The following is a 14,207-nucleotide window of genomic DNA, read 5'->3' on the forward strand; positions in this document are numbered from 1 at the left end:
ACCCTCGCCGGCCGCACCCGCCGACATTTCCACCGATCAATTCGGATCTCTGCCTCTTTAATTGATTTTGATTTTGTTGATTTTGATTTTGATTTTGAGAGAGAAAGGGGGGCTTTGGAGAGTTTAGTGGCGATGAATGAATATTAATTGGTGGTTTATAAAGGTGTGATTAAGAGGGATTTTGTAACTAATTAAACAGCCACTTAATAATTAATGGGCCTCCACACCTACTTCATTTTACTATACCCATGCCCATCAAATTGGACTTTCTTAGATATTTCTCTGCGTCTAATTTAATTTCATTATTCATCATAATCATAATTTTGAATGCCTATAAATTTTTTTAAATATACCGGTTCCATTTTAAAATAACACTGTAACAAATACCTTGACTGTTTGAACGTTGAATAAAATAGTAGGAGTATTAAAATTTTGTTTTAGCTTGCATTATTTTGAAACAAGAAAATTACTACTATTATAATTAGCCCTCATCAACTGCCCTATGTTCTTCACAACTAAGACTAGTAATTTATGAATACTCTTCTCTGTTTCGCGTTAATGCAGTCCTCCTTCATTTAATTTAATTAATTTTAAATTTAAAAATAAAATAATTAAACAGTAAAAAGGATAAGGTTCAACGGCATAGTGCATCCAATTACACTTGCATATTAGGTCATCTACAATCCATGCCTATTTTTTCAACCACAATTATTTTGTTGAATAACAAGAACTCTAACAACTTAAGAGCCATGTAAAATAATGGAATTTTTAAAGTTTTGGACTCTATAAATTTAAGTACGAGACGTCCAGCAATGCAACCAAATAATTTATGTTTTATACATATTTAAAAGGAAGTTAGAATACTCCTACCTTCCCAAAGTATTTAAGACATTTCTTTTAGTCATGAAATTTAAGAATAGATGATTTGTTAAAGGTTAAAATAGAAAGAATAAAGTAAGGGAGATAAAGAGATAGTAAAATAAGAAAGATAGTAAAATAAGAGAGAATAAAGTTTTTTACCAAAAAAAGAAAATAACTCAACTATATTGAAAAAAATAATAATAAAAATACGATTCAACTATTTTGAGACGGGGGAGTAATATACTCTCTCTTTGATGAGCTGTATTATTAATTGGTAATGTACAAAGTAGTACGTAACTAAAGAAATTCAAACCTACTAAAATTTTGGCCGATCCGATTAAATTCATCATACATGATTTAATTAAGACGGAAATAAATAATAACATGGTGTTTCTTCACGGGTTTCCAATTTCACAATCATGAATCACCCCCTCCTTAATAATTATAGCTGACCTAACTCTAAATTATTTCTTTGTTAAGAATAATAACACAATGCACAACTTAACACCTATAATATATTGGATATTTCTTTATCGATCTTAATGACTAGGATGTAGGATGATCTCACATAAATTTTAAATTAACACCAATGTCAAAGAGATTAAAAAAAAAAACTCCATGAATACATGCATATACTATGTTGTAAATCTGCACATTTTTATTTTGTCGTGCTAATTACTTTAACGAAAACGAGATTACGTGTCTTGGACATTTCAAATGGCACGTTTCTATAACAACAAAAAAAGGAAAAAAAAATCTTGTGTGGCAATAAGGAAATTTATGTGAAGAATGTCATGTTTGGTAGGGGTGATAACTCATCTTAGGATGAAAATTTATGAACAAAAATGACATTTTTGTTCATCCTAGATGAATTATTACCTCTATCAAACATGGCTTATATATTGCAGACTGTGATGGATACGTTCTAGTCTTCTAGATATGACGTCTATAACCTAAAAATTAATGTAATTACAACGTTCTAGTTTTTTTTATATATATAAAACAGGGCAAAACCAAATGCTCAAGTAGGAAAGCTAGACGAGCAAGAAAAAAACAAAAGAAAAAGTTCTACCTGCTTTACTACTACCTCTGTCCCTGAAAAGTATGAACATTTTGTTCGGCACGAGTTTTAATTAATGCATAATTGGTAAAGCAAGAAAAATAAAAATAAAAAGTAATTAAAATATTGTCAGTGGATAATGAGTCTTATTTCATTAGAGAGAAGAGAGTTTCCACAATTAGAAAGTTCATACTACTTTTCAAGGACGAACTAAAAACGAAATAGTTCATAACTTTTCAAGGACGGATGAAGTATAAGATTCAACCAAAAGGCACTCACAAATAAAAACTGAGTAAAAACAAGTCACGTAAAACACAATTTGAATGCACTGTTAAGCACAATTATTGCTCAATTATTTAAATTCGGTTTGTGTAATTAAGTATTGAAGTTTGAGGTTCGAGTCCTTCGTGACACGGTCTTTATATTTAAATTTATTTACCATAAAAATTTTTAAAAAAATGAGAAAAAGTGTTAGGTGTCTAGACTCCAGTGTGTAAAACTCCGAATTGGCCACTTTCATCATGAGATATACGTATATCTTGCTGTTGCAATAATTCAAGAATATTTCAGGTACAACATTAATAATTAAAGAATAGTACAATCAAGCATATCGAGGACATACCACACTCCACTAATTAGTTAATAGTACTAACATAAATTACTTTACTCGAATCACAGCTTGTCTTGTCTAAGATTTCAATACTATTAACACCTCAAACTGGATTTTGATTATATTACATACCAAGAGCATTATTGTTTCCAACTCCAACTAAAATATTTCTCAGCTACAACTTCAGATATAACACATTATAAAGCCAGCAATTAAGGTCACCATGATGGATTCATTCATTATTAAAAATAAAATAAAAAATTTAACATATATGGATTCCAAGAAATGTTAGTTATTCTTGGTTAACCAACTCCTTTAGAAGGCAAAAAAAGAAGAGAAGCCAAGAAATGAAAAAATGTGCTGGTGTGGCCCTGATCCTTTGCAGTGAGGAGATGGTCTACTCGAGCTTCACCGAGGAAAAGAGATAATGCACGAACCAGAACGACGAAAGGAAGCCAACCGTGCCAGTCGCAAGCATCACAGCGAGGGCCATGAAGAGCGAGTATCCAATGTAGAGCGTTGCGGAGACAGGTCCACTCAAGCTCTTGAGGTCAAACACGAGGTAATTCAGCGAGTAGAAGAAGATGTACATAGCAACCGAGCCAGAGGCGAAGAACGATTTCCACCACCATCTCCAGTCCTCCACGCAAAGATGCATGTACGTTAGAACCAACGACACCTCTGCACACACCACCACTAGAAGCATCAGCACAACGAAAAGGAATCCGAACACGTAGTACACACGCCCCATCCACAGGCACGACATTATGAAGAAGAGCTCGATGAACAGCGTCCCAAACGGAAGTGTGCCTGCCCCAAGCACCAGAAGCCAGGAGGGGTACCGCTGAGATGGGATTTCTCGCGGGATTTGGTTGCTTCGGAGAGGATACTCAATATGACCCGCTTTTGCACCATAGTAACCGCCTACGAGAGTCAACGGGATAGTGATGCAGAACCACAGCAATATTAAAACAACAAACAATGCCAAAGGGATAGCTCCTGTGCTATGACTACCCCATAGCAGAAAATTCAAAACAGTGAGTATAAGGAAAGCGATTCCCGGGAAGAAACACGCGACCTTCCACGACACTCCAATCCATCCCTTGTGATCGCCACACCAGATAGTCTTCCACAAACGAACCGCAACATAGCCAGCTGCGACGCCAAGAATCATGTAGAAGAAAATCATCCCGGTAATCAAAGTCCCCCGGGAGGCAGGGGACATAAACCCGAGAGCAGCAAACAAGATCGTCACAACCGCCATTCCAAGAATCTGCACTCCATCTCCAACCATGACACAAAGAAGGGACGGATTAGTAGGCGCACGAAAGGCATCACCCACGACAAGCTTCCATCCCGACAACTCTTCGTTCATATGCGCTTGGCTCTCCTTGTCCACCTCCTCGTATCGCGTAAGATCCCGCCTCACAGTCCTCAGAAATATCACAAGCACGATACCGGCCAAGAAAGTGATAACCATTAGAGAATTGAGAATTGAGAACCAATGCACCTTAGCCCCCTCCATCTTCAAATACGCATCCCACCTCGACGGCCACTTGATATCCCTCTCCAAAAACGAGACCTCATACGTAAACGCCACCGGCTCATTCTCCTTAATCTCCATAGCAACAGTCCCGGGATCACAGCTAATCGAAGATGGATAACCGCTATACATCTTCAACTTCTTCATAGCATCAGCATTGTGGCGAAAGCTACACGGAACCACCTCAAAACCGACAACCATGTAACCAGGCGCATCGGACGCCTCATTCTCAACGGTGGAGATCACCTCCACCGCATCGCCAGTGCCCATGACACGAGCGACATTAGTCTCCTCGTACTTATGAACAAGAACCGTGAACTTGAGGTGGTTGAACGCGTAGTACGTGTCCTGCACCTTGACGCCAACGGGATAGCCCGTCCACCACATCATGAAACCATCCTTCTTAGTGTACCTAATTGCAGGTAAATTATCAAGAATCACATTCACTTGGTACATTTCATCAATCCTTTTTTTCAAAAGGGTGAACTCATGGGCTGACAGAGGCTTTGTTTGGCAAAGGAAAATGTCGGTCTCGTTCGAATACATCTTAAACCGGTATGGAGAGTTCTCTATCCGGTCGCCCATTAGGAGCTCACCGAGATTCTCCGCGCTATCCTTGATGCCCTCTTTAGGCTGACAGAATGGCAAACTGTAATAGCTGAAGGGGATTTCTGTGTCAATGGAAGTTAAGGAATTGACCTTCATATTCAAATAATCCCCAATTCCATACTTGTGAGGGTAGCTACCGGGGAGATAGAATCCTTGCCCTAATTGAAACAATGCTACCAAAACAAGCATTGCTAAGATCTTCAATTTGTGTAAAGATTCCATTTTTATCCTCTGTTTTCCTAAGCAGATCAAGAAATCTTATTAATGGATATTTATATATATATGAGCATGCAAACACCATAGATCGAACCTGATTTCAGATTGCCTTCGTGTAAGGATGGATAACAGATTTGGATGGGAGGAAAATGAGAGAAGAAGTGGCAGTGTATGTGATGTGCCTATTTTTGCGTCGCTGCATGCATTCATATATTTATATTAAGTAGTAAAAATTTTAGATGTGTTTAGTTTTGTGTCTAAAAAGACCATAATTAAGATTTTTTTGACCATTTAGTGTCATAAAAATGAAAAATTCTACTCTCTCCCTCCGTCCTATAAAAATAGTCTTCCTTTACCATATTTGGTCATCTCACAAACATAGTCATCTTCCATTTTTGGCAAGTTTTTATTTCTTCAATGACGTGATTCTCATTCTCCACTAAATACTCGAATCACTTTTTCTTTCTACCTCTCTCTTACTTTATTATTTTGCATTAAAACCCGTGTCATCCACTAGTCACACACGTTCACACATAGTGCACACATTCTTACATACACACTTTCACACACAGTGCACATATTCCTACACACACAGTGCACACATTTACACACACAATGCAAACACACATTCACACACGTTGCACACTCATACACACATTGCATGTAGTGTGTGGATTGTGAGTGGTGTAGTGTGTATAAGTGAGTTATGCATCTCTGTGCGTGTATGTGTGCGTAGTGTGTTTTTAGCGACCGTGTGTAGTGTATTTGTGTGTGCGCGCACGCGTAGTGCATTTTTAGTGAGTACGTGTATTTAATAATTGTGCAACATGTGTAGTGTGTGCGCACAGAATTTTTCAAATTCAGTTTCATATCAATTATTTTATTTTGCCAAATAAAAGATTTGGCAAAATTCGAAAATATATAGCAATCGACATCATTCCAGACTTTCAGATTAAGCATTGTGATTTTCTTTAAGCATTTCGATTAATTGGAAGACATCATATAGGGCCGGCCGGTGAAAGAGAAGAAAGAAAAACAAAAAAAGAAGAAAACAAAGAATCAACATATATATTCATTAGCTTGCCCTAATGCATTATTTCCTTTTAGTTGTTCTGTTACAAACTTACAAAGACAGTTAAAAAGTAGTGATACACGTGTACTTAAAAAGAAGAGATGCTGCATGCAGTTTAAATACCAAGCTAAAGACATTTTAAATTAGACAAGAGGGAAAGAGTTTTCCCCCCTTTCACAAATGGCTAAAGAGTTGCATTGTTTTCACCTTGAAGCGCCCAACCCCATTGATTTTGGGCGCCTGACTGCACTCAAAGGATCGACGATCCCCTGAGCATCCCTGCCAAGTCCCATGCCTTCAACGAAACCCATCCTCGCCATCATTTTCGACCCAAATCCCTTCGTATGCTTCTCAAACGATCCCATCTTACTCTCCTGAGTCATTTCCTTAATTTTCATTGGTTTACGATTGGTTTCAGAAGACCTGGCACCACCACGTCCAGCTGATTTGGTCTGAGGTGCTGAGTTTGGAGATTTAATAGTAGCTTCAGGAGCCTCTGCGCCCAATCCAAGTGATTTAGGCCTCTGAGACACTTCGATGGGCTGTGCCATGCCCTGACCGTCCTTACCTAGGCCGCCGCCTCCCACATATCCCATCTTAGCCATCATTTTCGACCCAAACCCAGTGGTGTGAACCTCAAATGCACCATATTCCACTGAGTTGGACGCAGGTTTGTCTCTTGTGTCACTTGATTCAGTGGCTTTCAGCTCAAATATTTCGGTGTTCATAACACCACTAGAGATGAAAGAAAGGGGCTGGGCGGAATAAGAGCCTGTTTTACCTGTCTTGTTCCTTTTACCATCCTTGCTATCAAGGTAGGTAGCGGAGTTCTTACTTGGTTTTCTCCGGGAAGATTGGGAGCCAGCAGGGATGGCAATGCCACCTTTGGCAGTCTTCTTTGCGGTGGATGCATGTCCCTTGACAGGCTTACCACCAATAACAGAGAAATCAAGTTCGTCATCATTAGCTCCTATCAGCTGAAACTCAGAAAGCGATTACTTTGTTAAGTGTTACAAGTTATTAGAGGCTCTAAAGAAATTTGGAGACACTGAGGAAGAAAAGGAAACAAGTTCGCTAAGAACAAAGACATTTGCACCCAATACCTTCTCCAGGCGAATTTTATCACTTGAAGAGGGCAGTGATGTGTGATGTGTACGCAACACTGTCACAAACCTGAGAAGCAAACACCATGTTACTTTATGATACAGTTCTCAAATGTTTGCCATGATGAAGAAAGAATGATTTGGAGATAATACAAGCCACACAATTCTTGTCAAGAGTATGATTGTACAGTATTTGCAGAAACCCCACTTTCAAATGAGAAAGACATGCAGAGCTGTTTGTGTTTCTATAACTTCATTAAATACCTTTTTTGTCAGAAAACATGGTAAATATGAGAGAATTGGCAAAATTACCTTTCCATATACAATCAAAACTCTATAAAGTCAAATTTTGATCCAGATAGAACTCTAAAGTCAGTAACATTATGACTTGCAAAATACCATCTAGTAAACGAATTCATATCAACTTATTATTTGTAACAAGGTTAAGATGGATTATCCCACATGGAAATTTTTTAGGGAACACGTATGAACACAAACATGATTTACCTCTTCTTGCCGGATCCTTGGCACCCACTTTGCAAGCGATAGATTGCAGCTAATCTACGAACCTATAAAACAAAAACCATAGATTACATATCCAAAAATGAAATAAAATACAACTAGAACTAGAACTATGATCTCACTCTTGAGTTTTGAGACTCCTTGTAAATTTTTAAAAAATTACAAAAAAGAGATTCATCAATCAAAATTCTGTTTTGTGCACCTGTATTAAGCCTTGAAGAGCAAAATTCTGAACTGTTCTTACTTAAAATGTTAGTAAAGGAGATGTATATTGTCAAAACTTTCACAAGCCTAAGTATTCCATGATAAAAAAAAAGTTACATATGAAAACCAAGGCAAAAAAAAAAATTGTACTCCCTTCGTCCCATAAAAATAGAGATTCTTTCCATTTTGGTCGGTCAAATGAGGTGGGCCCCATTCTCCACTAGCATACTCTAATACTCCCTCGGTCCCACTTTAGGAGTCCCGGTTTACCATTTTTGGGTGTCCCACTTTAAGAGTCCCGGTTGAAATATTCCATAAATGGTATTAGGCACCACATTCCACTAACTTTTTTTTCACTCACATTTTATTATAAAACTAATATAAAAAAGTAGGACCCACAATCCACTATCTTTTTTCACCAACTTTCCTTTACATTTCTTAAAACTCGTGCCGAACTCAACCGAGACTCCTAAAGTGGGACGGAGGGAGTAACATTTTCTTTCAATCTCTCTCCTACTTTACCCATTATGCATTAAAACTCGTGTCGTCCCAAATGTCTCGATTTTAATGGAGCGGAGGAAGTATTAAAACTACAATCTTTAATGGGAACATATTGCAAGAGGGTTCAGCAGAACATGAGACACAGTAGGTCACCAGCTGCAGAGCAAAAGACCATACCTGAGTACAATCACGTGGATACATAGGAGTGAAGGAAAGGATATCCCCACCATTAAGAACCATTTGCTGCATTTTCTGCAACAAAAAAAAGTATTATAGCATTTGTGAGTGTTGATTTATACATCTATATTGCCAATAGGAATTAGGGAAAATAACATGAAGTCACAGAACCACATTGTTTGGCCTACCAAATTTATCTTTTGGAGATCTACACCACGGTTCATCATTCGGTCTCGACGCTTTGTTGCAATGGTTTCCTTACGTTGTTTCTTTTTTTCTCCTGAAATGCAATGCATGCACACCACGCATTCAGTAAATAAAGAAAGCTTACTCACATGAAGAAAAAACAATAAGCAAAGTAAACATAATACCCAAATGAGACTCTAAAAGCACAGTATAACTTGAAAGGCAGTATATTTATTTATCAAAACTCAACCATTACGAAACAGAATGAAAGGCGAAAGGTGACTTTTACGGACTCCCTTGATGCAACCAGTGTTATTAAATAGATACCATGGCGCTATACTATAGCAGTTTTTCAGAAAAACACCATCGCGTCGTGGACTTTGGCAAAATGCCACAGCATGGCATGTCAGTTTTCACCTGTGGCAGCGTATGGCGGCCGCCATGCCGTGGTACCACTGCGGTTATGGCGGCCGTTTTCTCACATTCAACCCATCAACCCAAATAACCTGACCCATAAACCTAAATAACTCGGCCCAATAACCCAACCCATTTACCAATTTAAAATAGGGTTTTTAGCTTAATTCAACCTCCTCCAGATTTATCAGCATCCACAACCTCAAACCCTGTCCCTCTAAAAGAAATTCTGTAACAGTGTAACTTCAAACAAAAAAAGAATGTTCAAACTAATTTGATAGAGTTAGCAAACTAGATTCTTAAGCCTGTTAAATAAACTGGACTCCTAAGTTCGTAAAACAATATCTTGCAGTAACTATACAGTAAATATTTATTTCATGCTTTGGTAGTATTTTTCATGCTATGTAAGTTACATTTGAATAATTGAATTTAATTCCTACTGTAATGGCAATAATTTCTACTGTAATAATATATGACTTTATGTTTTAATTGATATTCTAAGATTCGAAAATATTATTTTTTTTTATCATTTTCTTAACTTTTGCATTTTATATTTAATATTCTATATACCCCTCCGTCCACGAAAAGTAGTAGTAGTATTTTTTTTTTCATTTTGATCAGTCCACCAAAATTAGTCCCCATCATTTATGGAAACTTTCTCACAACTTATTACCCTCATACATTTACTTATTTATAACTTATACCTATGTGACCCACCACTTATTACCATCACCACTACTAATGATGTGGGTCTCATTTTTAACTAACACTACTTCTACCACTTTTTCTCTTTCTCCTCCATACCCCACAATTGTGCATTAAAACCTATATCATCCACCGCTAGAACTATTTTGTTAGGGTAGATAACTCCAAGATAGACCGAAAAATAACAAAAAAATGTGTTGTTATCATGTTTTGACTAATCTATCTTCCCTACCAAACGGTCTCTAAGGATATTTTATTTATTTATCAACTGTCATATCCCGGCCATAACCTTGTGGCAGTTTTTAGGCCGACTGCCATAAGCCACTAACATTGATCTGGAATAATCTTTTAGAAACCAATAGAGGCTATACAGAAGCCCTTACCTGGCAATCTCCTATGCTTTTTGCTCTTGCGAGCCTCAGAAGGCCATGTCTGCGATGCTCGAGCAACATGTTTTTTCTTTCCAGAAATAGCTCTAATATCTTTAATAAGCAATATGTCGTCTAGAGCAGATGGCTTGGAAAATTTAACAGGAGTTGATTTTGTATTTCCTGGTCGATATTTTCTAAGTTGTTCAGGCTTTTGCATGCCATACTCCCTTGACGCCTCTTGAAGATCAATCCCTCCCAACTTTTGCAGAGTTTCATCAAGGCTGTTTTCAGAACTGTCCTCATCAGAAACATCAGACATTTGCCCCGTCAGCTGATCCACATTGATGAAGTTGCCAGACCCACCAATTCCCTCAATATAATCTTCAGCAAGCTCATCGTCGATGTCTGAACCACTATATGACGAATCATCATTCTCAGAAGTTCCAGAGTCAACTTCTGATAGAGATGATCCTGATCCATCATCATCACTTGATTCTTCATCTTCTTCTTCAGCCTCGTCATCCTCATCCGAGATATCGTGTGTATATATTTTAGCGCCTCCAATTATCACATAACCTGAATCTTCCTTTGGAGACATCTCAGCCATCAAATCCTCAGCTTCCTCGGAGGAAGATAGGTCATCAGAATCATAATCTTTCACTTCCATTTTAGACGAGGATTCTATAACATCAGCAGTCGTGTCCATTTCATCACAAAACCCCAACCCCCTGTGTGAGCTTTCATCAAGTGTAAAGTTAGTCGTGTAGTCATACATGTACTCTACACTAGGAGTTTCCTTAACGGGCCCCTCATCTAGGTAGGCAACAATGGGATTCTTCTCTGAACTGATCAACACTAGAGGATTTGATGCATCAAAAATCTTGTCCTGATTTTCAACTTCATCTACAAATGCATTTTCCTGGAAAGTACCACAATTCAACTTTATCTACATCTAGAGAACTACGAACCATAAAGGTATCTCATGGATTCACATTTCTGATGCAAAAATAATTTTTTAAAAAATACACTTGACATTTGGTAATAATAATAATAATCATATTTCTTAATCTACAAGGATTTCAGGTGTAGCTAGTTAAAAAATTATCGATTTCCTATCAAAACTGCATCATTCAATTTAGACTCATCAAAACTTGAATCAAGTCAGCTAATTTGAAGAAGCAATCAAACAATTACCAACCTGTGGATACTGGTAGCCAACAGCATTATTTCTCCTGGTATTAGTCTCGCTCCTCCGATCCTGAGCCGGCCATGATTTGGAATTAGAATCGCTTCCTTTCCCATTCCCGGATCTCGAATTCCCATTTCCCCCATTATTCCGCTTCCGCCCTAAACAAGACAAAACAATAAGATGCGTCCAACAAAAATCATCACTAGAAAAATTTACAGAGAGATAAAGAGACCTCTAGAAGGGGGCGAATCGAAGGGGGTCCAATCCGACAAAAAACCACCTTCCACGAAGAGGGCGGAGGAAGAGGAACCGGGAGGCCTTCGTCCCCGGCTGCTATTTGATTTGTTAAGCTTTTTTCTGCTTTTTCCAGCCATGGATAATTGATAAAAAGTGCGTGAAGGTTGATAATCGGTGGCGGGGCGGTGGAGCAGCCTGGTTTTGTTTCTGATTTTTATCGGATTCTAAACAGAATATATGAATAATCCGGTATCCTATGCGGCGGGTGTAGGTTTCGTGTTGTACGTTTGCCAATTTGGCATGAGAATAGGGAAATTTGGGGGGTACAAGTGCGCAATGCGTTGTTGAATCGGCTCGCGATGTAAGGAATCTATTACAAGATGCCTTTTTCATTTATTGAAATATTATATTAATTTCTTTTCTTTACTAGTCAGATTAGAAAGCTACATAAAATATTCTATTTCTTGAGAATCAAGGAATGAATTCCATCGACTTGCAAACTAAATTTCTTTTATGGCCGATCTTGAGAACCAAGGTATGAATTTCGTCGAGTTTCAAAATAATTTTCTTTTATGGCATAATCACTGATCAGATCAGTCAAGCCCAATTTAGACTGTGATGTATTAAGGCGCAATACTAGCATGGCAAAGAAGATTGATACGTCCTCCGTCTTTCTTAGTAATGTTTTAAACTAGCACAATTATTAAGAATTACAATTGAAAATAGTAAGAATAAGTTAATGGAACGTTGGTTAGTTTTACAATAAAATATAAATAATAATGAGTTAGTTTAATATATGGACCACATAGTGATCCACTATTAAAAATAGTAAAATATGAAATGTGACAAATTTTATGGGACGAACGGAAATAGAAATAAGCAACAAATTTTTTGGATATAGGGAGTTACTTTTTGTTCTTAATGTTATGAAGCCGTCTACTTTTATCCTAAAAATGACGATGTCGTTAAATTTGACGGTCAAAATAATCTTGATCCGATTAGTAGCTAGTATTATTAATTAAACACATAAGATTAGACTAATGTTCATTTGATTATAAACACAATCATTTTACAATTGGGATATTGACATCTAATATCATGAAACTTTCAAAAAGTTGAGTTTTTCCCACAAACTTTAAAATCGACAAATAATATCACGAACTTTACTCTGAGTTTGTTATTTCTCACCAATAAAAATATTCTGGCTATATTAATAGATTGAAGAACAATTTTTGAGGATGTGCTTCAAGAAAAACTATCTTCAAAGATTAAAAACTTGAAGCTCTCGGAGTTGTTGTCGAGAAATTACGAAAAAAAATTCGTAAGATAATATTATTTGCCTTAATTTTTCCATTGGTGGGAAATAACAAACTCAGGGTCAAGTTCATGTTATTATTTGCCAATTTCAAAGTTTCGTGGGAAAAATTCAACTTTTTGAAAATTTCATGATATTAGGTGCCAATATCACATTACAATTTTGGTTTAGTACATGCTCATATTTTTGTCATAAATTGAAGGGGTCTGATGTGAAGCAAATGTTCGATCATTTACACTTAGGTTTCCTACAATTTTTATTTATTTAGACTCATATTTGGATTAACTTTTCTTTGCAAGTCGAGATTCGATGTGAAAATGAAGCTAGAACGAAGCTTAGATAGAGAATAAGCTCAAAGAAAAATCGTGCAATTTGTCCAATTTGAGACAGATTGCCCTACCTAGTCGGGCACCATTGAGCCACCATCTTACCGGCCAGCAACCTAGGCTGCTGCCCAGTGACTTCCATTTGGTCGGGTGGCTTTATGCCCATAATTCTCCCTGGCCGGGCGAAGTTGTGCGATACATTTTTCAGTTTATATCACCACTTTTCGAGCATTTATTGACATTTTAAATTTTATATATTGTATTTAAGTTTCTAATATTACTATTATTTTTATTTCAGAGTTGTGGCTGTAGGCTAAGTTGAGCCAATGACTCTAAACAAAGACGTTATTTGGGATTCAACTCAATGAGTTTTAGGTCTTATTTCTTTTTATTTTAGTATTTAAAAATAAATCACGGTTTTGTTTACTCAATTCTTTATTTCGATACATTGTTATGAATTGAGCATTTTTTATGTAGTTTTTTGTTGTTTTGTGTAAGAGTTACATGGAGAGATGAGTGATGGATAATGGATGGATAAAGTCATAAAACCAAGGCACCCACCCGAGCGTACTATGGACTTTATGTCAAGTTTGGTGAGTATTCTTGGCCTATACTATAATCAGCCAAATGACCGTTGAATGAGGCTGAAAGGCAAATATTCAATGGTTTGTCGACTTGAATGCCGTGATTGAAGTCAATGTTATGTTTCTACTTTGTCCATATAAAAACAAGGAAAAAGTCCCGTGACTATAATTTCGGAAGTTTGTTGTTTGAATTAGAATGAATTTGACCTCAAATTCTTATTTTTTTTTCCATTCAATATATATACAAGATCCCATATTTGAACGTGAGAGATATATAGATAGATCGATAGAGGGAGAGATGAACACAATCGCGGAGGATGTGTTTGTGCAATGGTTTGAAGGGAGCGTTGCATCTCAGAGAAGAGATAAAGAGCGAAGGCCATATCACAGATACTGTAGTTG

At 37.1% G+C, this 14,207-nt stretch overlaps 1 protein-coding gene and 1 pseudogene across 1 annotated transcript; both read right to left on the reverse strand.

The window, feature by feature from the left end:
- Positions 1–2,639: 2,639 nt before the first annotated feature.
- LOC125190762 (transmembrane 9 superfamily member 11 pseudogene) lies at positions 2,640–5,840 on the reverse strand (annotated as a pseudogene).
- A 103-nt stretch (positions 5,841–5,943) lies between these two features.
- Positions 5,944–11,920, reverse strand: LOC125187677 (D111/G-patch domain-containing protein). Its single transcript, XM_048084301.2, has 8 exons — positions 11,576–11,920; positions 11,353–11,501; positions 10,167–11,073; positions 8,667–8,758; positions 8,479–8,553; positions 7,582–7,643; positions 7,075–7,144; positions 5,944–6,948 (listed from the first exon to the last, which is right to left on the reverse strand). The coding sequence occupies exons 1-8, from the start codon at positions 11,715–11,717 to the stop codon at positions 6,175–6,177; spliced, it is 2,271 nt and encodes a 756-aa protein (XP_047940258.2). The 5' UTR covers positions 11,718–11,920; the 3' UTR covers positions 5,944–6,174.
- Between the last annotated feature and the right edge of the window lie 2,287 nt (positions 11,921–14,207).

The sequence above is a fragment of the Salvia hispanica genome, chromosome 5 (genome assembly GCF_029641045.1).
Source record: "Salvia hispanica isolate PSC_SH4W2 chromosome 5, Shi_PSC_v1, whole genome shotgun sequence".
NCBI classification, from domain to species: Eukaryota; Viridiplantae; Streptophyta; class Magnoliopsida; order Lamiales; family Lamiaceae; genus Salvia; species Salvia hispanica.

Bases quoted from the DNA above. Each gene is read 5' to 3' on its own strand.
- LOC125187677 (XM_048084301.2), bottom strand. From the start codon at position 11,717: ATGGCTGGAAAAAGCAGAAAAAAGCTTAACAAATCAAATAGCAGCCGG. The intron at 11,502-11,575 runs GTCTCTTTATCT...TGTCTTGTTTAG, and splicing joins CGATTCGCCCCCTTCTAGAG to GGCGGAAGCGGAATAATGGG. The intron at 8,759-10,166 runs GTAAGGGCTTCT...ATTGCATTTCAG, and splicing joins AAAGCATAGGAGATTGCCAG to GAGAAAAAAAGAAACAACGT.